The sequence below is a fragment of the Orbicella franksi genome, chromosome 3 (assembly GCF_964199315.1).
Source record: "Orbicella franksi chromosome 3, jaOrbFran1.1, whole genome shotgun sequence".
Taxonomy (NCBI): Eukaryota; Metazoa; Cnidaria; class Anthozoa; order Scleractinia; family Merulinidae; genus Orbicella; species Orbicella franksi.
In genome coordinates this window covers 3,366,687-3,389,369 of record NC_138147.1, presented here as the reverse complement: position 1 = coordinate 3,389,369, position 22,683 = coordinate 3,366,687, and the positions used below count along the sequence as shown (strand labels likewise).

Sequence of the window (22,683 nt, the reverse complement as noted above, 5' to 3'; positions counted from 1 at the left end):
TTGAAGGTTTTATGTAAGGTACAAGAGCGAGTCGCGGTCCGAACACCACGCGTTACTCGACCTTCTGTTTGTGAGTAATTTTACACCAGTCAGCTGGAACTGACTTGTTCAGCATCGCCTTTAATATCACTGTTCAATAACTTTGAAGTCTCAACCGCGCTACTTTGTTCACCGTCGCCGACAATGTTCACAGTTTCATTTCCTTTGGGAAAGGCCACACAGTCGATACCCTTGGGAATGGTCGCGGTTTCGATATCGGTGGCGTTATTTATAGCTTCGACATCCCTGGGAATGTTCAAGTTTTCGATATCACTGGGATTGTTCACAGCTTCGATATCCATGGGAATGTTTTTGTCCTCACTATCCATGGGAAAATTTTCTGCTTCAATATCCTTGGCAATGTTTCCGTCTTCGTTGCCTTGGAGAACATTCACAGTTTCGATATTCTTGGGATTATTTAGAACTTCGTTGTCGTTTCTATCTACAATCTCACCCTCTTCACTTGGTGCAAATTCGTTGTCAGAATTTCGAGAAATTGGAATCGCAACAATGCTGGAAGGTTCTTTGATTTCATTAACATTGTTCTCTTTCACTTCCAATTCAGTTGAGTCTGGTTTTTCTTCCATAGGTTCAAATCTGCTCCGTCGTCGGGGGCCATCCCTAGCGCCATCCCTCGGGCCATCCCTTTCTCCATTTACGTCCCTGTTTGATCGGTTTTCGTCGCGTTCGCGTCTTCTGTCATCTCGGTCGCGATCACGATCCCGGCCACGATCACGATCTCGATCACGTTCGCGATCTCGGCCGCGATCACGATCACGAAAACGCTCATCCCGATCTCGATTTCGAACCCGATCGTCGCGATCTCGACCACGATCATCACGGTCACGTCCACGTTCACGACTCCGATCCCGAGATCGCTCACGATCTCGATCGTCGTGTTCTCTTCTTGGTCTGCGACCGAAGTCTCGCTCATCGTCTGGCTTCTCTACTGTGATATTATCGCTGACTGTGTTCATCTCCTCTGCCTGCTCTTCATCATTGTTACTCTTTTGTTCCTTCCAGTCCTCAGCTACTTCAGGATCACGAGCATCTTCAGTGGGTCTATTCTCTGGCCAGCCAGGAGGAGGAATAGCATGTGGGGGTGGCCCCCTCATTGGTCCTGGGCCTGGCCCCCATGGGCCCGGTCCAGGGGGACCAAAGTCGGGACCACGTGGTGGTCCTCCAGAGGGCATGAGAGGCGGTAAATCATGAGGGAACCTTGGCCCTCCTGGATGGAAAGGTGGCATTCTCATGTGGTGTGGAGGTCGCTGATGAAACGGAGGAGGTCCGTGATGCATTGGTGGAAAATGGCCATCTGGAAATCTCCCAAGCCGATGAGGAGGGAATGGACCACCATCCTGAGGTCTACCTGGGTGGTGTGGGGGAAATTGTCCACCTTCTTGAGGTCTACCTGGATGATTTGGTGGGAACTGATTAGCTTCTTGGGGTCTGCCTGGGTGAAGAGGTGGGAACTTGCTGTCATCACTGGTGTGATGCACTGGAGGAAACTGGCCACCATCTTCAGGTCTACCAGCATGCTGAGGCGGAAACTTCCCATCTTGAGGAGGAAACTGCGCATTGTCCTGGGGTCTACCAGGGAACTGTGGTGGAAACTGTACCGCATCTTGAGGTAACCCTGGACGTGGAAATCGGTTGTTTTCCGGCGGAAATTGCCCGCCTTCCTGTGGTCTGACAAGATTCGGGGGCGGCCCTAGTGGTCCCTTGGGAGCACTCACAGGTGGAGGCCCTGGGGGATTAAACTGATGGAGAGGAGGACCTCCCATATTCGGGGGTGGTACTCCCGACAAGTTTGGTGGTGGAGCGCCTGGGGGCACCATGTTGGGGGGCAGGGGAGCTCCTGGAAATGGAGGCTGCATCATCATTGGTGGAGGAATCATGGGATGGTGTCCTGGAAACATGTGAGGTCCTGGCGGGGGTATGTGAGGTGGAGGCTGTGTCAATGGGTTGACAGTGGGAGCCTGCTCTGTACCCTTTTCTTCACTGGCTGCTTGGGCTGCCGCTAGCTTCATAAGGTCTTCGTGGCTCATGTTTCCAAGATCCTTGTCATCTTTGGTGTTACCAGTATCGGTACTACCAGTCTCAGAGCCTGTCAAGGTAAACACAGAAAGGTCATTAAGTTACATGTAGAAAGCTGGCCTGGAAACTGGATGTACCTTTTTATACACTCAGTTCCCTCGCTCCCCCTCCCTCCCCCACTGAAGCAAAGTTTCAGATTCAACCCACAACAAGGAATTTTGAAGGAATTTTCCAGAGCCCTGGAAGAGTAATTTAAAATTCCAATAGTTTTCCAGTCTGTACAAGAGCTGCGTAAACCCTGTAAGAATTATCAACCACTACCTTCTTTAAGGCTGTTCTGGTGTCCTGGCGGCATAGTCTCAGGGTCAATCCAGCCTCCTTCACTGAGTGCCTGGAAATCCACATTGGTACCCAGCTTGTTCCACGGGATGAATGCCACACCCTGCTCAGTATCAAAATACTCCTTGTACTCTCGGCCCTTCACTCCTTTCCCTGGTGCCCAGGCCAACTGCAAATGGCAAATCAATTATTTTAGCTCTCTGTTCGCATTGCAAAACTACAATCATAGGTTTATAATATGTATCTCATCAGTCATGATGCCGACAATATTCTCAAGGATTTGTAATGTTCATTTTCACCATTGTACCACTCCTAGTTTCCACATTGTTATCTTTAAAAAGTTTACAATGTATTACTTTACATGAACTCGTGATTTATCTCCTTTTTGCAGTGTTCTGTGTAACTTGGAATATAAATACTACGTAAATGGATGAATGGATAAATAAACCAGAATTGCAGAAATATGAACAGAAACCTCATCTTAGATCACACCTCGAAGGAAATTACTGAATACTAACCTTGACAAGATTACTATGAATTCTCGCATTCTTCAAGGAGACCAGACCTCTTGAAGCATCTTGTCTATGACCCATTACAACATAGGCACATCCTCTAGGTGGAACCATCTGCAACCAGAAATTTATCTGTCAGTACGTAATCTCTCTCCCTCTTGCTTTCTTAATTCAAGATGAGGCAGTAACAGGGGTACAAGCCTTGACCGCACATTTGTTCTTGATAAGTGTCTGTTTTGTCGTTTGAAAAAATCAAGAGATCAGAGAATGCGGAGGAAAAAACTAGGAATCGCAACTCTGGATTGGATCAATGGACCAGTAGATGGTGGAATAAGAAATTTTTCATCTTGAATTGGACTTCTGGATTAGTGGGGTAATTTGACGAGTACCAGTATAATGAACTTTTCAAACGAACTGGTGGCATCAGAATTCCCATGTAAATACAATTTTGTCCTGAGCACACAGGCATTGAATCAACAAAATTTCCACCCATGACACACAACTACTGGTTCACCACATGAGAAGTTCACATTTAAGTGATTCATGGAATCAGAAGAAGAGACAATCAACATCAAGCTGCAAAAATTGCTAACTTATTTGACTGCCCGTCTCTATTTGTTCATCACATTCCATGGCATTTTTATGAGTATGTTTATCCGGTAACCTTTGCAAAGTACACAATTGGACCCAATAATTTGAACTCAGTTATTTCGAATTCCCCTTTATCTAGACTCAAAACCATTTCCCTTAGATTTGCCCTTTAGTTGTTTACTTATTATTGGCTATTTCAAATGCCGCTATTTCAAAATATTCTGCATTTCCCCTGAGAGTTCAAAATAGCAGGGTTCAACTCTTTATCAAAATGACCAGGGGTTTCATTAAGGGCTGGGCATCAGGCAAATTGACTCGCTGTGAAGGCAATTTTGTCCAGCCGGTTTGACCACCTAGTGGAAAGATTTTCTTATGAGGAATTTCAGATCAAATAGTTTTGCTTGCCTGTGAAAAAAAGTTGTCCTCCTGCTGAAAACATTAATAAAACCCCTGAATGACTCTAGATTTTAACTGCCCACAACTCACGTCAATGGATGAAACTGGCAGTCTGTGAGCTTCAAACATCTCTTGCAAGTTTTCTTTCATGACTGTTTTGCCCAAATGTCCAACCCAGATTGTTGTACTACAAACTAAAAATCAGTGTAATCATCAATGTTAGTCTCATTTGATGTAACATATCAAACACGAAAGACCGATTTTGACCACATTTCCAAACATCGAGAAGAGAGTTAAAAATATGACACACAGTGGAGTTATTTTGATGAACTCCAAGGTGTTTGGAACGTGGTCAAACACAGTCTAGAGTGAGGAGAAAATGGAGCAACAAAATCGTAGAAATCTATGTTAATTCAGATCAGATATCGAAACACTGTCTCACAATCATGATTTCCTCTGTTAAAACTTGATGAATTTTTAATGAGTTTGAGAATGTAATTTGATAAGAGTTTTTAGGTCATTGAACAGCAGTAAACTTCATTTAACCTTACAAATTAGTTTAACAGACTACGGACAGGAGTCCATGATGTAATTGCACACATATTCACAGTTACTTTTTGTTACAATCATAAAGAATTCCTATCAAACCACAGAAGACTTAAAAATGAGTGAACATAACTATGGAAGAAATATACCACAGAGAATAAGAATGGTTAGATTGCAAACTGCATCCACGATCTAGCCTGTTTAACATAGCATACCACTCAAAGTCTCCTTTCTTGGTACTGGTATCCAGTCACTCCTTTTCTCAGCCTCTCGGTCACTCCCACGTCCTCTTTCCCTTTCACGGTCTCTGTCAAGGTCTCGATCTTTGTGCCACTCCCTGTCTCTTTCACGATTTCTACCTCTCTCTCTTTCTCTATCCCTGTCCCTGTCTCGTTCTCTCCCATAAGGAGAACGTGATCTTCTTCTGGGTGAGCGATCTCTCCACCTGGGACTTCTACTCCGTCTCCTTGGTGATCGGGACTTATGGTAATGGCCACCAGGTGACCTATCCCGGGGATGCAGGTCTGGCGATCTTCTACCAAATGATCCTGCCAGGGAAAAAGAGCAACAATGAGAAATGAACACTTCTCCTTGCTTCAAATGCTTCAAATGAAGAGAAGGGGTTGGTAATGAGCATTGCTTGCAACCATCTGGGGTTAACCAAGTTCACAGAAGGTGTAGCAACGAAATTAACTTCATCCAACCACTCTTTTTGGACAAGGACTGTGTGAGTGGGAAAGTTCCTACACATACCTGCAGGATCTGGGTGTCGGTCAGATTGCTCACCCACCGGTCGGAACGTATTCTGAAATTCACCTTGCATGTCACCCATGTGAGGGTGGACTCTACAACAGAAATCCAAAGGTGTTAAACTGAATTCTAATGGCAATAATAATAATTATAGTAATTATTATTGATATTACTACTATTATTATTTCATTCAAAAATAATTTGAGAGTCACTTAGGGCTTTTTCCACACACCTCTTCAATTTTGTGTTTTACATGAGTTTAGAAGTGGCTGATCATTTGAATTGAACAGTAATAACTTACTCTTGGCTCAGCCTTCTCTCTTCCTCCAACAAATGCCGTCTTTGCTCAGCAATCCTTGAGGCATCATCATCATCATCGCCATAGTCAAAATCATCAATGAGAGACTAAGACAAATAAAACAGCATAATGTTACACATCCATGCATAACAATAATAACCTATCCTACTTAGAAAAAAAACATGGGAAAGCAAATGCTGTCAAGTTTATGCAACAATCATTGCAGTGCAAATTTAAAATATCACACGATGTCAACATTCTTACTGTGCGTCAAGTCAATTAAAATATTGAACTACGCATTTCAATAATGGAATAACAGAGCAAAGGATGCACTACAATTCTAGAAACAATTCATCGCTTTGCTGAGGGAGGAATAATTGACCAACTTTGAACATAACATGACTCAGGAGATGACAACAATGTATTACAAGAAGGAAGAGTTATTAGACCTCAAAAGGAACACAATGTACTTTCAAAGAATCCATAAACAGGTACATTAATTCTGTATCATCTACGGATTCTGCATATTTTGAAGAATAGACGTGATAGCTAAGCTGTGCTTAACTAATTACCCACCGATCTCTTTTCCTCTTCTTGGAGGGGACCCTGTTGAGCAGAAGGAATACCAGCAGGACCCATCCCATGGGGAGCCCACACAGGCATACCAGGTGGAGGTCCAAGGTTTGCACTATTAGGAAATCCTGGCATTTGATTGGATGGAGGAGGATCTGAACTATTTTCCTCTGGAATGTTTGACTGAGATGAAACTGAGGATGAGTCTGGTACAGCAGTCTGGTTTGCCTGTGGCATTCTGATATTCATACCTACACCAAAATAATTGTTGCAAGTCAATAATTATATTAGAAATATGGTGAAATAAAAGGCAACTGACTTATTTAACTCAGCAATGCTTGCATTAGTACTGGAAAGCCAAAATAGCTTCATCTGAGAAGTGTGACAGATTTCGACAATAAATTTGCTGCAGAATTTTGTCGATGGAACAAAATATTGTAAAACTGACAAGGAAGAAACTACATTGTACATGTATAGCAGGAAATACAAAATGCTAAATATATGGGGCTATTGAGCCCTGTAGGAAACAAAGAAATCATTACCTGTAAGTGCCTGTATCTGGGCATAAACTTCTGGTTGTAGTTGAAACTTAGGTTGCTGTTGTTCCATCACTGGTGGGGGTAGACCACTTCCCTGAGGTTCGGCTGTCGATGACAGAGCTCCTTCAGCTGTGAGCTGAGACTGGTGAGGAGCTTCATACCCTGGCTGGGGCTCTTGCAGTGCAGGCTGCACACTGGACAAACCCTGTGGCATACCAGGTCCCCCAGGCTGCATCAGAGGTACTCCTGAAGGCATAAGCTGCTGTTGCATTAACTGCTGTTGCTGTTGTTCATTGATCCGCTGTTGTTCTTGAAGCTTCTGCTGAAGAAGCTGAATCTGTTTTAAATGCTCCTGCTGCTGTTCCTCCAGCACTGTAGCGAGTGGATTACTCGAGCTCAGGACAGCTTGACTTTCCGGCATTTCTACAGAGGATTCCTTGAACATCTCCACAGCAGATGGTATTTCACCCTCTGCAAACAAAACACAACAAAATTTTTAACTCTGGCAATTTTCTGGACATAAACCAGTGTGCATGTAACCTTTCTGCCCAGTTTACTAGTGTAATGCAGAAGCAATTGCACATGAAAACACACACAAAGTTTATTTGTCTGAAGCAAGAAAGGTAACTAGGTACAATATACATACTATAAGTGCATTATTTTTGACGCTTTTTTTCAAGGTGAAAGATAGGTCACACTCGGCATGCTTTCACTTGGGTTGAACTTCAAATTTGCATTTGTAACTTTCATGCATGAAGGAAGTAGAAATCTAAGTACACAAGAAGTGCAAGAAAATAAAAGAAACTACTTTTTGTGCTTGTGTTTCTGGCCCATCCTCTCCCCCACTCCAATCCTTGAAATCTTACCTAAAAGGTCACTAAAAACTAAATGGCTACTCCAGGGCTAAAAATTGGCAGTCGCACGGTCACCAGTGGCAAGTTAAAACTAACCAGGGCCACCAAAAGTTCAGGTTTGAACGCCCGATGTGCGACTATGCTACAGAATTTCAAAAAGTTACAATGTAAATAATGCAAAGTACAAAGTGGACCACCTTTCCACCTTCGTTTCTTTGCCTGGACTCTAAGATAATCCATTTTAGTGAATTTTCAGTTCTGAAGTGGAAATTCCGAGCCGTTTTAACAGTGATTTCACAAGCGATCCACATTCACAACATATAGATGCCATTTTGATTTTGCGATTGCCATGCGACTATGGACTTACCAAGAGTTCTGTGCAGGATGGTTTTGAAAACAGACACCGAGATTGGAACATACATTTTGGACAAAAATGTGGAGATTCCTCCCCGGTTGTGAGCTGCCGCCGCCAAAAAAAGTGAAAAGTAAGGAAGATGTCTCCGAAAGTACTTAAAATTACGAAAAGAACAAAAGGCAGCAGGCATTTCAAAACAGTTGGAAACAAGGAAGGACACGACTAGTTTTCAAGGATAATGCGATGTTTTCATGCTCAGTTTGCAAAGAGGCGGCATTACTGGGAGCATTGCCTTCTTGTGTTCTTTCCTTTTAGTCAACGCTCTGTTAAAAGCCATGGGGCGTTTATTTAAGTTTTTCATTTTAAACTAGAGGAAATCGAGGGATACTTCATTTTGGGATGGGCCACTAAGAATTCAAGGAAACTGGCCCGACTGGCCACCAAGCACTGGAGTAAATTTTTCGCCCTGCTACTCACCTTCTTCCAATGTTGATGGCAAGCTCAGGAGAGGTTGAATAACTTCAGGTGGATAAATACCATTCTTTTGCCACAAGTTCAAGACTTTGATCACCTTTCCCTGAGGCATAAAACATGTCAGAAATTAGAAACTGTACACTGTTCGCCACTTGACAAAGTTGTGATTACTTCTGGACAACTTTTTGGCTGTTTTCTTTTGCATGACTTTTGATGGCATTTGATTCTCATAGCCAATCAATACACAAGAACTCTCAAAGTCTGTATTTTGATAACCAACATCTTGCCACACATCTTGTTTAAATGGAGGCAATCAGAAAGTGGTCAAAAAGATGTCAAAAATTAGTCAAAACAGTGGTAACAATATGTAACTGTATAGCAATCTACACTGGAACAACAAGGCACATAATTTTTCCACAGAGAAAGAATTCCAGGTCACCCAAGCTTTGCAGAAGAAGGCATCAACAGGTAGATTTCTGCCTTCTTTCGAGACAAAAGAGATTGCCTGTTTTGGCTTAAAACTACAAGGCAACTTAACTTAACTAACTGTCTATTACATCTCTGTTTTGCCAAAAAATGTCCAACAAAAAAAATTGATGTAGTGTGTCATATTCTGACCTGTTCCTCGACAGGACATCTAAAGATGTTCTGGAATGTTGGTTTAATGTTTTTGGCAAATCGTGGTCCATATACATCCTTCTCAGAACCAAACTGAAAGAGAAATAAAGAAAATTACTAAGCAAGAAAATTACAAAATTATTATACAAATATTCATTCCGCAAATAGGAAACAAAAAATTTGATAGTAAAAATTGTAGAAAATGCTAAAACCAGCAGTTTGAACAAGGGCTCGGTGCAGGATTTTGCCTACCTGGTTTGCCCATTTGGAGGAAAGTTTTTCTTACAAAGAAGTTCAGTTCCAAAAGTTTTGCCTGCCTGAGAAAACCACTTGCCTTCCGGATGAAAACTATAATGAAACTCCCGCTAAAACAAACTAATTTTGAATAAATGCTAATGGTCAAACCAGAATTGTTTCCCAGAAACTTCTCTACTTTTCTAGTGTAGTGATCCAATACTGACTGGCAGTTTCCTCAAGAGCCATTTGAGTTTTGATAAGTTTGTGTATAGACTGAAATGATACTACTTCTGCATAAAGAAGTGAGTATATAATTACCTAGTGGTTTAACATTTATCAAAAGACTGGGAAATTAGTTGCAAGGCAAGTTGTCATAGCAAGACAGCGAGTTGACACTTCTAAAATGGAAAGCATAACCCTCAACTTATATAACAAATTGAACTTTTTACATCACATGATTCCCAGTTTGATAATCTGACTTGGAGGATCAACTTGTCACTAACTTCCTGAGAAAGTTGGAACTTTTTAAAACAATCTTGTCAACCTTACATAGTGCAAACTTGCATAGAAAAGAACACCTGGTTTGATATAAAGTGCTACTTATGCTACATACAATTGTTTCTAGCAGTATTCCTTAGCATGTAACAGTGCATATCTTGTAATCAGGACAATATCATTGTGACTAATAACACTGCAGAATGGCAACAAAGAATTTTCAGTTTTGTTACTAAACCAATCAAACCCCAACACTCACACACAATTTACTTTAACCAAAGAAGCCTTGGTTTCTTTCAGCATGGAGCTTTTTCATCCATTTCTACAAAACTCAGGCCCATGACAAGAATCCGTGTAACATAGAACGGACAAAATTTTCACTGCAAGCAAGACTTTCTTTACTGAATGGTTTCTGTCAACAAACTTTAATTCATGTTTGTTGCTTCCATATCACGTGGTTTGTTAAAAATTTAGCCCAAAGCATTATCAATCTACAAGTGCTATACTCTAAAGACAAAACTAGAATGACCTTTTACAATGTCATAGCAAACTACAAACATTATGTAAGTCACCTCTCGATTGAACACGATCTTTTTTGTCTGTTATATAATTTATTGGGAAGTTCACAAAATAACAATATGGGCATCTAACATCTTTTTTGGCTTTTTCTTTACTCAGAAACACCCTTCTTACATTAAATAAATTTATCATGGTAAAATCATAATTAATTTTACTGTCATTTTTATGAGCAACACGGCATTGCACTGGCGATCTTAGTTACAAATGCTGGAAAAAACTATTGAGCTCTATAATCAACGGTTTTTAAGTTCCTTTATAGGGCAATATTCTCACTCATACAGGGATCTGACTGTATTTTACCTGATGTCTTGATTGTCTGATAACAGAATCCATCACATACAGAGCTGGAATCTTGTACTCCTGCCGGCACTGCATAAACAATCGAATATTTGCGAAAATTAGACTCAACAAATTAAGCAGATTTCCCCACAAAAAGAATTTAACAACGAAATGCAATCTAAAAGCAACAAGAAAACAGTTGATGAAACTTACTTTTTGCGCAAACTTCTCGATGCTTTGCACCACGTGTTTGTAATACTGCAATAAGGACGTTACGTTAATCAGTACCCGAGAACGCCATTTTCATTTTCCGCGTGAGAAATTCAGATGAAGAACAAACCATACCTTGATGGCTTTAACAGCAAGCCTGGTAACCGAAGCAACTTTTGCTTTCGAAATAGGAGGCTTAGTTTCATAGATGGTCGACAGCTGAAATGAGGGTGGAAGTTTGCATATTATTCGACGAGAGATCGGTCATGATAACAAACACCAGCTCTTGACTACATGTTAACGAAAGCGATTTTCACTTACAGACACAATTTAACGACCTCATACTTACTTCACTATTGAACTGTCTTACAATTTCCATGTCCCCCATTTTGCTTTAGTTGGTTATTTAGAAACAAACCAGAAATTGCTCAATAACCGACACCATTGTCAAGCAAAAGGAAACCAACATGGCCGCGAGCGGCGTGTGACTATCCCATCATCCATCAGTCACTGCAATGCTGTGCAAATCACCCGTGGGATCCCCGGTGCAAGGGAAAAAATATTTCTACCCTGGGGGCCCAAGAGAACTGAACGAAATATATAAACTTATATGGTAAAGATAATTAGTTAAATAGATTATTGGGAAAAAAAAAAAGAAAATTAACTGAGGTAGTGAGAGTAGGAATAGGCAGGTTGAAAACTACGTGCCTGGTGGAATCCCGATTTCTCGAAATACAAAATTGAACCAAATTGGCCAAAAGTCGTTTCACTCCCCTCAGTCGAACAGTCTGGACACCGAGTTTTTACCAAACCGATTTGTTTGTTATCCTTAGAGGTTCTAAAAATCGGAATTTCACTTAGTGCAAGGAAAAATATATATATGGCTCTAGATGGGGGATTTTTTTAACCTCATTATATTAGCGTTGGATTTATGACTCTGCATCTCACAAGTCGGAAATGTGAGAAAACTCGTTCTTCAATTTACCGGTAGAAGATATATGTAACATATATTCGAAGCTTGCAATCATGGGTTTGAACTGAGAAACCTCCCATATGCATCTTTTCTTTGAGTTGAGGGTGAAATACTTTCTAGGAAGGCTGTGTTTCCTGTGCGAAATTAAGATTCCCGCCAAATTGAGGCAAATGTTCACCGCTGAAAGTAAACACTGAAGTATAACATAACCGGCAGGTGCATATCAGAGTTGATCAGATGTTCTGTAAGCGCTGTACGCCGAGGAGGAAATATTCCCCGAAAAATACCGAAATCGATCATGGGTTCGCAAGAAGCGAGCTTTTGCGCCAAAGTAATGAAATCATTGAATGACTTCAGGAAGGAAGGAACGCTATGCGATGTTACACTGAGTGTACAGGGCACAACTTTCCCTGCGCATCGGAACGTTCTTTCCGCAAACAGTGAGTTCTTCAAGGCTTTGTTCGCCAATGAGATGAAGGAAAAAGCTGAAAATACCGTTCACATGGAAGAATTTGAACCCCATGTTATGGAACAGCTGCTGACTTACATGTATGGTGGTGGAATAAACATCAAAAAAGACAACGCTCTTGATTTAGCTATTGGTGCAGATTTCTTGTTTTTGACCGAGCTGAAACAGAAGGCTTGTGAATTTCTGATTAGCGACTTGAACTCGGACAACTGCCTGTTTCTTTTGTACATGGCCGAAAAGTACAATGTGAGAGAACTTCGTGACAGCGCCCAAAAACACATTCTCGAAAATTATGTCCCTGTGGCAGCCAGCGGTGGATTTGTAACCCTGACTATAGAGCAGCTGCTCGCCATTGTATCCAGCGACGATCTCGTCGCTAGAGAGGAGAAAATATTCGAATCTGTGGTAAAGTGGACCAAGAATAGCTTGGAGACAAGAAAGAAGCACTTTTCTACCCTGTTTTTACACATTCGCCTGGTCTACTTGGCGAGATGTTACTTGATTAGTACGGTACAAGAGGAGGACTTGGTTAAGAGTGACGAATCTTGTTTACGCCATGTCAATGCCGCCAAAGAGTTCTTCTCATCTCCCAAGGGAACTGTACAAGGTAACAGTGACCAGTGCCCACGGCCTCGTGCGTGTCAAACTGCAATCCTTATGGTGGGAGGTTGGCAAGAAGATTGTGACATCACAGCTTCTTCAAACGTGTTTGTGCCAAGCATCAAGCAAATGTTTCAGGTTTCCCCAATGTTGACCCCCAGAAAGAATCATGGCATTGCCATACATGAAGGATTGGTGTATGTAGTGGGTGGGACCACAAAAAATGGCAGTGTCACAAGAAGTGCTGAGCTCTATGACCCAAGGACCAATACATGGTCCAGTGTGTTATCGATGCGAAGGGAAGTGGCTGGTGTAGGCGTGGCCGTGGTTGGGGACTTTCTTTACGCTGCTGGGGGGCATGATGCAAAAGGCAGGCCACAGAACCTTGTCCAGCGCTACAGTCCCAAGATAAACAAATGGGAAATTGTTGCATCAATGAATGCTTCTCGCACAAGGCACTGTGTGGTTGGTTCAACGTATTTATATGTATTTGGTGGATATTCCAGCGATGAGGATATTCCTTTGATGTCTGCTGAATGTTATGATCACTTATCAGGTTCTTGGGTTGAAATTGCTCCTATGAACAGACGTCGTTCTGATGCCTGTGCTGTTAGTGTACATAGCAAGATCTTTGTTATTGGTGGGGAAGACATTTTAGAATCACCCATCAAATTAGCTTCTTGTGAGGTGTACGACCCTACAACCAACCGGTGGACTGCTATAGCATCTACCCAGCAGCCACGGTCACATGCTGGGGCAGCAGTAATTGAGAACAAGGTTTTTGTTCTAGGTGGAGTCAACAAACATAATAGAGAGCTGAGGAGTGTTGAATGTTACAACACAGATCAACAGGAATGGGAGGAACTGGCAAGTTTGCCAGTGGGACTTGAAGGATTTGCATGCTGTACTATCACAGTTCCTGGTGAATTGATGCCAGTGTTGGTTTAATAAATAACAAATGATGTATGATAAGCACCACATGTTAAAGTCCACATAATCTAATGTCGGTCACTGGACTCTACCTGACCTTGTAACTCAAACAGAATTCCCACAAAGGCGACTCTTATGCAGTCACAGCAAGTATGTTATGAATAGAAAAGCTATTACCAGTAATAATAAATATTAGAATAGACTGAAGAAATATAAAACTGATAAAGGCATTGCCAGTAGCAAATGTCATATTTTTTTCAGAAAACATCCTTAACCCTCACCTGGAAAGTTCTTTGGTTTGAATCCCACACTCACCCCTCTGTAAAAAATGCAATCTTATTTATAGTGGTCATGCACTTAGCTATACAAGCACTAAGCTTAGCTAGTTTACAGGCATGCTACTAAAACAAAGGAATTAAATATTTCAAATAAACGTAACATGGTTAAAAATCCCAACTGGCAGGAGGCAGACCAGTTGGCTATTTATAAAGCATTACCGAGGATTTGAACTTGGGACTACCAAGAAACAAATCTCGCTAGTGGCAGGGTGGAGGCCTTAAACCTGGGACCTCCACATTACACCAGTGCCCTAAACCACTTGGCTACACTGCCTCCTCTGAAAATTCCAGTTTAGTTTCAACCATCAGCTTTTGACAACCTTTCCAGTGGCCTTCCTTGGGGAGCATAAAAATATTTCCTGCAACCACACTTCTGTGGCTAGTATATTTTGCTCTACTTATCAATAAAATCTCAAACCTTTAGTTACACTTCAGAAATGAGTTATTTGGATAATTTCAAGTACTAAGTACTTTTGATGAACATACCAATCTTATTTTAATTTATGAACTTACAAATTCTTAAATTTGAAAACATTATCAACCTTCACAGAAACCTCCGTCTTCCTGGAAGTTTCAATGACATGGTCGTATATCATTTATTTCTCTCTGCCCTGAAATTCAATAATTTGGTATTGCTGTGTTTACATCTACATTTAAACGCAAATCATCTTTCTTGGAAAAAGGTTATGTACTTTTTTCGTTTAATTTCCTTGGCTTTTGCAAATTAGCTTTGCTTAAAAATAACTATTTATCCTATTTAAATTATGATTATTTTATGTTAGAAAACATGGATGTATGTGTATCAATAGATAAATACATTGTACTGCTAATGACAGCATTTTTGTTTAAATTGTTTAGTCTTAGGTATCTCTAAAGGTAGTCCTCTACACTAGCTTTATTGGCTTCCCTAAGCTTCTTTGCCTTATGGATTGATATTTTGTAAATATAATTATAATATGGCAAAAATAGTAATAAATTAAAGTAATCTGAACACATTTTCAAGTTTTATTTAATAAATAAAGAAGCCTAAGCCGTGTATTACACTGTGATAAAACATGATGGACATTTGATAACAGGAGGGAAATGTAGAAAACACGAGCTGCAGGCAAGTGTTTTCTACATTTCTTGAGTGTTCTCAAATGTCCGGAGTGTTTTATTACAGTGTAATACACAGTTTAGGCTTCTTCATTTTCTTTATGATATAGATTTTACACGCCGCGAGTAGAAACAACAAAGCACACAGATCTAGAAACTGATGTAATTTAATACCACTAAAGTGCTACGTGCCTTGTCTTCCCGGGGGGGGGGGGGGAGCACTGCCATATATGGGCCGCTGTGAAGGGTATGGTTTTTAAGCAGTTTACTCTAGGATAGGGTATATAAATCAGAGCGTTTGGGTCTAGAATAGGGTATCATCTTTCACAAAACTGACCAGTTGGTTGAAGATTTTATCAAGAGTAAGGAAACCAGGAATTGCCATTGGAAAATATAAAAAAATCAAATCGGCAAGTTTAAATTTCCGCAAATCAACCTCAACAGTGTCGATAGATGGGGGATTTGGGGAGTTTACTCTAGTATAGGTTAGCAAAATTCAGCTGAACTAGCTCTGGTATAGGTTAAGGGTTCCAGGGTCCCAGCGGCACATCCCCACCCCAGAAATCCCCAAAGTACCCCCCCCACCCCCCCCCAGCTTGTCTATAAAACTCTCTGCTGCTTTGCAGAGAACTCCATCACAAATTTTTTTTTGAGAAAATGTTTTTTGCCATCCCTAACAAAAATGTTTACTAGAGATAATGTGGCAAAAAACAATAAAACACGCTTTTATACTTTTATGTTTTATACTCTGGTAAAACATGGGTTTTGACCAATCAGAGCGCATGCATTATTTATATGTAACCCCTTAAGGATTTTGACAACCCTCTTTTGAATAAATATTTTATTATTTATTGTCTGACCAATATTTTCTAAGATTCTCTCAATAGAAAAAAGTTCATGTTTGATTAGAAGTAATTTTTGTTTTAATTAATATAAAATTAATACAAGCTAAGAGTGAATATCTTGCATGGTTGTGCAGTACAGAGTTAAGTTTCAGCACACATAACTTGCGTTGAGTAACGTTTCAGCATGAAGTAAAATATAAACTGAAACGTACACTACTTAGGAAAATTTGTTTGCAATATTAATTTTACCTTAATCTTGCTTTGGTTTCAGTTAATTTATGTGTTGATATGAGGATAAATTAGATACTGGGCGCAACTCTTTAAAGCTTACTCTGCAGCCTGGGGGTGGTGGGGGTAGGTGGCACTCCTTATAACAGGTGGGGATTTCACAAGTTGATGTACATGAAAGGGTAGGAAAATCTGCCTTTTAAGTTCAACGTGAACACGAACTGAAAATAAAACAATTGTTTTTCTGGTTAACAACATTTGATGTTTTCAGGTAATATGAAATTTAAGAAGGTTTGTATGAGGGGTACCTTTTTTTAATAATGAGTAAAAATGAAACGTGTACCTTTTCTGTCAAAAATGGTATACGAAAGGGTAAGGGTTGTACCTCGAGGTGCAGCCTCCCTGTATAAAAACTTTGTAGGGTAGCCCACCTTCCCCCAGGCTCTGCAGAAAAACAATTCAGTTCATGGGCAAGTAGTTGCAAGGTGCAAAGAAAACCAATCTTTGATGTTTTCCTTTTGGGCAAATTGTAACTACATGTACAGTATGACTGCCTGCACAAATGTAGTTGAACATCTGGCACTGTTTGTATTCCAACACTATGTTGTTTTTCATGATAAGGGTGACAATGATGATAAGGATGACAATGATAATGATGACAACTCGTACAATACGATTGCAATATTCCCCAACCATAAAACATGAACTCCAAATAAGGTAAAGTAATTGAGTAAAGCCCAAATGCTACAGCTATACAGCAATAAACATCCCTTGCAATTTCAAAACTCCATACAGAAAATTAGTGAGGACTGGAGACAGGTTGTGACCTTTGAAACTTTTTTTTAATCACTTAACTTGTAATGTGCAGCTCCAGAAAATATCCATTTGGCTCGTCCACTTGTGCGTAAATGGCAAAATCAATCTGGTACTAAAATATTCGGATTCGATGGCCACGAATCCGGAACGATTTCCTCTAGTGTAAACCTAGCCTTCATCACTTCCTAGTTTCTTGGTATGTCCCCTTCCCAAGAGGAACCGCGCCCACGCGATGTCGGAAGTGGCTTAGGAAAATGCTACCCAGTCCTTGCGACATCCAGATTTTTACCTCTCGCGCGCTGTTCGTGAAAATAGCGTGGGTGCAGAACGAATCATCCTGTTCGCTTCCTTTTCATTCCGTAATCACTTTCAGCTTTCTTTATTCTTCTCCGTCTTCCTTTCTTTGAGGTTTGTTATCACCACTTCGGTATATTTCTCCCTTTTGAGAAGGAACCTCCTCCCAGCAACTTTATTTCACAGATTTCTCACGTCGCAACAGCTATAGGAGGAACAGCAACAGAACAGCCCTACATGTACAAATCCCAATATGAACCGCCTTTTGCGTTGCGCAAGATCACCGAACGTGAGGCAATCTCGTCTGTTCGGAGACCTTCAAATCTATTTTTCTCGTCGAGGGCGCAAACAAAATTAAATACAAAACGCTAGGGATTCATCGAGGACGAATGCAAAAGAGTGGACTTAAGAAACGGCCGAGGAAAGACCCGGGGGGAATCCCATATAAAAAGGACGGGGGTGCTCGTCGGAAATTTTGATTAAAAAAAACCTAAGAGGTACCAAGATCCTATTTTATGGGCGTGCCTTGAAGGTTTTTTCAATCCTAAGAGGTACCGATTCTAAAACAACACATTAACTAACACGAACTTTTTTCGGCTCAATACCCTAAAAGGTACCGCGAAAGTTTTCGCTGTGGGCCTTTTCCGGCTGAACACCCTTAGAGATACCAAAACCGCGTTTTTAACCCCTAAAAGGTACGACGAACATCCCCGTCCTTTAAATATGGAGTCTTCCCCCCTCCCCCGCTGAGGGAAAGACTAAGGCAAACACACATAACTCGCAACAACTATAACGCGATCAGTGTTCTTTACTTCTGCATCATTTGTGATCTGTTGTGTAGCTCAATTAGCAACAGTCGTAAAATACGAATATTTATTTCTCTGTGATATAAATAACTTCCGAAATTCTTATGCTTTATAGATCTTTTTCAATAAACTTAAAGCTCTTTCGGCCTATCATCTTTGTTTTCGCGTATAAGAAAACTCTCCTTGTAAGGATACTTATCTTAGGTTCTTTTTCTTTTGAGATACAAACATTTGTCTGGATTTGTTCAATACGGCATGAACTTAAAATAACCTTGATTTAAGGTAAACTTTATCAGTAACCGTTACAGTCGTTATTTGTTTTATTATCATCGTCATTATCACTATCATTTCATCATAGTCGTTATTATGTCGTCTGAAATATAGTCTTTGTTGTCACCATCGTCATCATCATCATAATCGTCATGCCGTCAAAATTGTTGCTACAAGCTTTCCAGGATCCTTCTGAAATGTTGGGATGACTTCAGGTCACGCGTGCACAGCACGAGTTTGTAAAACACCGGGCAGTCCAACGACACGCAACCTAACCTGGTATCACGTGACCCACAACAGCTGTAACATATCTGTAGAGGTACAAAGAGATTGTTACACAGAATCATGATGTCACAAAATCAGGTCCCGTGATCAAGGTCATAGCATGACCATAGGGCCACTCAACTCCTACCTCTGCTAAATGTTGGTGAGTTCTTTCCCATTTGCGCATGCGGCTAGCGAGGGAAACAGTCGACAGCTGGGGTCTGGCCCGACAGTTGGTGCACAAATCTGCTGGAGTAAGCTCTTGACAAACTGGGCACGTCATGGTAGAGAAGTACTGGGAAATAGTGCCCTGAAAGGACAAAAGAGTGTCAAACACAAGAGGTAAGAAAGATAACAAGACGAATCTAGTCGCACGTCAAGTCTCTTTCCAGGACTGCTCATATCTTAGAGTCGCCCACTACTTCCTCAACGCTCTAGCATTTAATTAATGGGATGATATGACAACTTAGGCATGGAAAGATATTCCGCTTATGGATTTTAGTTTAAGGGAACAGGATGAAAATTTGTGACCAAAGGAGCAAAAACTAAAGTAAAAGAAACAAATTCGCATTTATTTTGGCATAAGGAACAAACCTTTTTTCTCTCTCCTGGGTCCGTGGGCATCTGTGCTACGCGCACAACACGCGGGAGCTCTGCGTACCTAGCGAGTGTCAAATAAAAACCGCATCACCCGCGCTGTACGTAAACAACTAAAACTATAACAGTAGAATGACATAAAGTCGGTTATTTAGTTGTGCGTGAAGGTGCATTGAGGAGATTTGTAAATGCAACATTTGTTGCCAAACCTATCTCGTGTTTTTTCAGTTTCTCACAACCGTTTGCCTAACTGGATCACGTTAAATGAGTTGGGAATTCGTTTTCATAGTTTTGAACATTTTTATGGGATCCACGCTGCTTTACAATGATTGTTTTGAATATGAAATGTTTATGTCATGTTACCTTACCATGTGAACACGTCCAAGCCAATGAGAGAGAAGACACGATTGAGCGGTGGTAAGATCTGTTTAGTGATGTAATAAGATGCGTTCAGTCGAAGGCCGGGATCCTGAAGCACTTCATGGGGTCTGGGGAGAAATGGGGTAATTTTAGATCAGAATTTGTGACATTCTCGTCCCCAGATACACGTGCCCTTCTTAGCCGGCGGGGCCTCGACGCGAGACAACCCTATCCTCGTTCCAACTTCCGCTGGCTAGGAGGGACAGGCGGCTCTGGGGACGAGAATGAGCTTGTGATGAAAACCTTGACACATATCAATATTCTGTCAGCATTTCATTACAATAAGTCAGGTTACTAAGCAACATTCTCGTCTCCGGAAGCCGCGCTCCTTTTGGTCAGAACCAAGAATCACGATCTCTGGATCGATCCGATCTTCTGAGCACGCGCAGAGAATTCATTTCGCATTCTCAGCCAATCAGATTTGTCAGATTTGACGGGAAGTCCGTGTATCGCGGTGTTGGAACAGCACAGAGGTAGCGATTCTCGATGCTGACCAAAAGGAGCGCGGCCTCTGGGCACGAGAACGGCTTGGCAAGGGTTTCAACGAAAAGCACATGCTCAACCGATGTTTTTTCGCAAGACGGGATACCTCGAATTGTCCAAAATGAAAAGAATCCAACTGTTTCGAACTTGTTCACCAAGTTTTCCACCAAGCCAAAATGTCAGAACATTCTTGTTGAAAATCAATTTGAATGGAAAACTCTGATTGGTAAATTTCAAGGAAAATAGTTTACCTTTTCTTCGCTGGTCAGACTGAAATTCGCCATTCCATTTTAGCAAAACATTTCCTTCCTTTCCCCTCTTTTTCCATTTTTCAGGCCACCTACTCTTATTTTCATGTTCTTTTTAATCTTTGTGAGAAGCAATGTAGACTATTTGTTCGCCAATATTGCGTTTACCATTAAATAGTTTGTCCTTACTCTTACTGCTGCAGTAGAATTGTGCGGATGTCGTGGTAGGAAGCGAATGTGAAATGGTAAGGGGCATTTAAGGGGCATTTCATTGCGTTGCTTTGATTAAAACAAACAGGTCGTTCCATTTTGCAATTGCTTATCAGCCAAAGGACGAAAGATAGTAATCAGAGCAAATGAAATAAGCGAGATGATTTACTGACCGTCTCACGAGCTGAATCAAAGGCAAACCAGGACTACCGTACACCACTACATACGGGACTCTTTCTCCCACTCTAGGCTCTGATCTGCGGTCCTCTCTGAGCATGCGCCTATAAAAAAATCGACAATCAAGAAAAGACTCAGTGAGCATCTTGAACGAAGTACATGTAATTCACAATCCCTCAGACAATTAGTGGATGAAGCATTCAAGCTAACACATCCAAAAATAGGCATTTGGGTAAAAACCCATGGAAAGGAGCACAAGACACGCGACTCTTCAGAACCTGTTATTTCATTGGCTCGCTGTTTCACGCACCTCTCATGTATTAAGGGCTAGGTTGGTTGTTTCTGTTGTTTGTTCTATTGTTTTCTCAGCCAATCCCAAGCCTTCTGAGAGGTGCGTGGCGCCTCACTTGAAAACAAGGAATTTGATTGAGGGCACGAAAACGGTTGGGCTGAAGACATCTAAACGAGGAACACTGCTATGCACAAATGACAAATTAGCCATTTTCGATATATTAAAATTCTAACTTGGTGCCGAGGCTTGGGGGAGTAAAACAAAAGAAATCACATCGAGGATGAGGGAAGAATAATCAATTTCTTTAGTTTTATTTTCCCAAGCCTCAGCGTTAGTTAAAATTTAATGTATCGAAAATAGCCGACTGCCAAGATAACACTGTCCCCAGTCTCCTCACCTCGTCAGCTCCAGAGCTGGTACACATGCCCCTGGTTTGTAGTTCTTCATTCCGCGGTATTCTTTTGCGAACGTGAAGTCCTGGAGACTGGCGCGTCCCTCCATCAATTTTGTACACTGTCGCTGGACAAACCTCTTAATCAAAGACAGATCGCGTGTTTCGAACAAAACTCGCAGCGACTTTTCAAGTACCTGGAAAGAGTGAGTAGACAAACAACGTGAATGTAGTCGTGGTGCAAGTTAAGAAGAGCACGACAGAGAAGGGTAGGGTAGGGTAGCGTTGGGTAGCAAGGGTGTAGGGTCCGGTGGGGTGGAGTAGGGTAGGGTATGGTTGGCTCGAGCAGAGTATAGTAGACGTTTCTATGATAGAGTGTTGTAAAGAAGATCAGAAATGAGCAGAGAAGAGTAGGGTTAAGTAGAGGAAATGGTAAGGTGAGGCTGACAATATATACTGAGGTTGCGACTAGATAGACTTCTCGCCTGAGAAGACGTTTACATTAGAAAGTTTCACAAGCACGAACTCCTTACAGTCAAACCAAGTGAAGCGTACCCCTCAAAATTACATTAATGGATTATTTGAATATTGAACCCGCTAGTCGTTTCAAGAATGCAATAATGAACTGATTATTGGAAAATTGAACCTGGAAGTCGTTCCAAGAATGCGGCTAACGGGTTTAATGTTCAAAAAAATCAATTAAAAAAATAATTTTTGAAATCACTAGCGAGTTCAATATTCAAATAATCAATTCATTATTGCATTCTGGAAACGATTAGCGGGTTCAATATTCAAATAATCAATTCATTAATGTAATCTTGAGGGCTTTGCTTCACTACGTGACCATGACGTCATGACGTTGCCTAGCCGCTTTCGAATGAAAACCGAGAACTCACTCGCTCCGAACGGGGGCGTGAAGGAGGCAACTCCGACCAAAAATGGCTATTTATTCTCCACCGTGGTATGGCACTATTCTGAGATGAGCAATTAAACAAATGAAGATATTTTCGATTATCTCGACTTGTACAAACCTTTGCTACTGCAGGGCAGGAATCTCTTCGCACGGTCTCGATCCCTTTAGCGTCAAATACAGGCTCCTTCTGACCTAGAGACTCATACATATATCCAACATAACGCTTCTTTGTTTGCAACACACATGGAAGATAAACCTGAAAAACAAATTACTCTGATAAAGATTTTGCGCTTTAAAATAAAG

General features: G+C 41.1%; 4 protein-coding genes across 6 annotated transcripts in view; 2 read left to right on the top strand and 2 right to left on the bottom strand.

Moving 5' to 3' along the window:
* LOC145480727 (uncharacterized) overlaps nucleotides 1-21,462 on the top strand; it is a 317,856-nt gene extending 296,394 nt beyond the window's left edge. Inside the window, exon 2 of the mRNA XM_081459043.1 lies at nucleotides 21,116-21,462. The gene's annotated coding sequence lies outside the window, so the exon portion shown is untranslated. The remainder of the gene's footprint in view (nucleotides 1-21,115) is intronic.
* Nucleotides 90-11,507, bottom strand: LOC145480709 (uncharacterized). Its single transcript, XM_081459020.1, has 15 exons — nucleotides 11,071-11,507; nucleotides 10,857-10,940; nucleotides 10,725-10,769; nucleotides 10,533-10,601; nucleotides 8,922-9,014; nucleotides 8,307-8,406; nucleotides 6,624-7,091; nucleotides 6,085-6,332; nucleotides 5,512-5,615; nucleotides 5,214-5,305; nucleotides 4,676-5,008; nucleotides 4,005-4,108; nucleotides 2,934-3,041; nucleotides 2,398-2,584; nucleotides 90-2,146 (listed from the first exon to the last, which is right to left on the bottom strand). The coding sequence occupies exons 1-15, from the start codon at nucleotides 11,107-11,109 to the stop codon at nucleotides 90-92; spliced, it is 4,131 nt and encodes a 1,376-aa protein (XP_081315146.1). The 5' UTR covers nucleotides 11,110-11,507.
* LOC145480718 (kelch-like protein 18) lies at nucleotides 11,792-17,165 on the top strand. Its single transcript, XM_081459032.1, has one exon. The coding sequence runs from the start codon at nucleotides 11,993-11,995 to the stop codon at nucleotides 13,709-13,711; it is 1,719 nt and encodes a 572-aa protein (XP_081315158.1). The 5' UTR covers nucleotides 11,792-11,992; the 3' UTR covers nucleotides 13,712-17,165.
* Nucleotides 18,171-22,683, bottom strand: part of LOC145480707 (DNA polymerase zeta catalytic subunit-like) — a 32,251-nt gene continuing 27,738 nt past the window's right edge. For all 3 annotated transcript variants that reach the window (XM_081459015.1, XM_081459016.1, XM_081459017.1), the window contains 7 exons: nucleotides 22,499-22,636; nucleotides 21,474-21,664; nucleotides 20,781-20,888; nucleotides 19,615-19,734; nucleotides 19,244-19,310; nucleotides 18,798-18,959; nucleotides 18,171-18,696 (listed from right to left, as the gene is read on the bottom strand). In XM_081459015.1, the coding sequence (XP_081315141.1) occupies nucleotides 18,556-18,696; nucleotides 18,798-18,959; nucleotides 19,244-19,310; nucleotides 19,615-19,734; nucleotides 20,781-20,888; nucleotides 21,474-21,664; nucleotides 22,499-22,636 (927 nt within the window). In that variant the 3' untranslated portion in view covers nucleotides 18,171-18,555. The remainder of the gene's footprint in view (nucleotides 18,697-18,797; nucleotides 18,960-19,243; nucleotides 19,311-19,614; nucleotides 19,735-20,780; nucleotides 20,889-21,473; nucleotides 21,665-22,498; nucleotides 22,637-22,683) is intronic.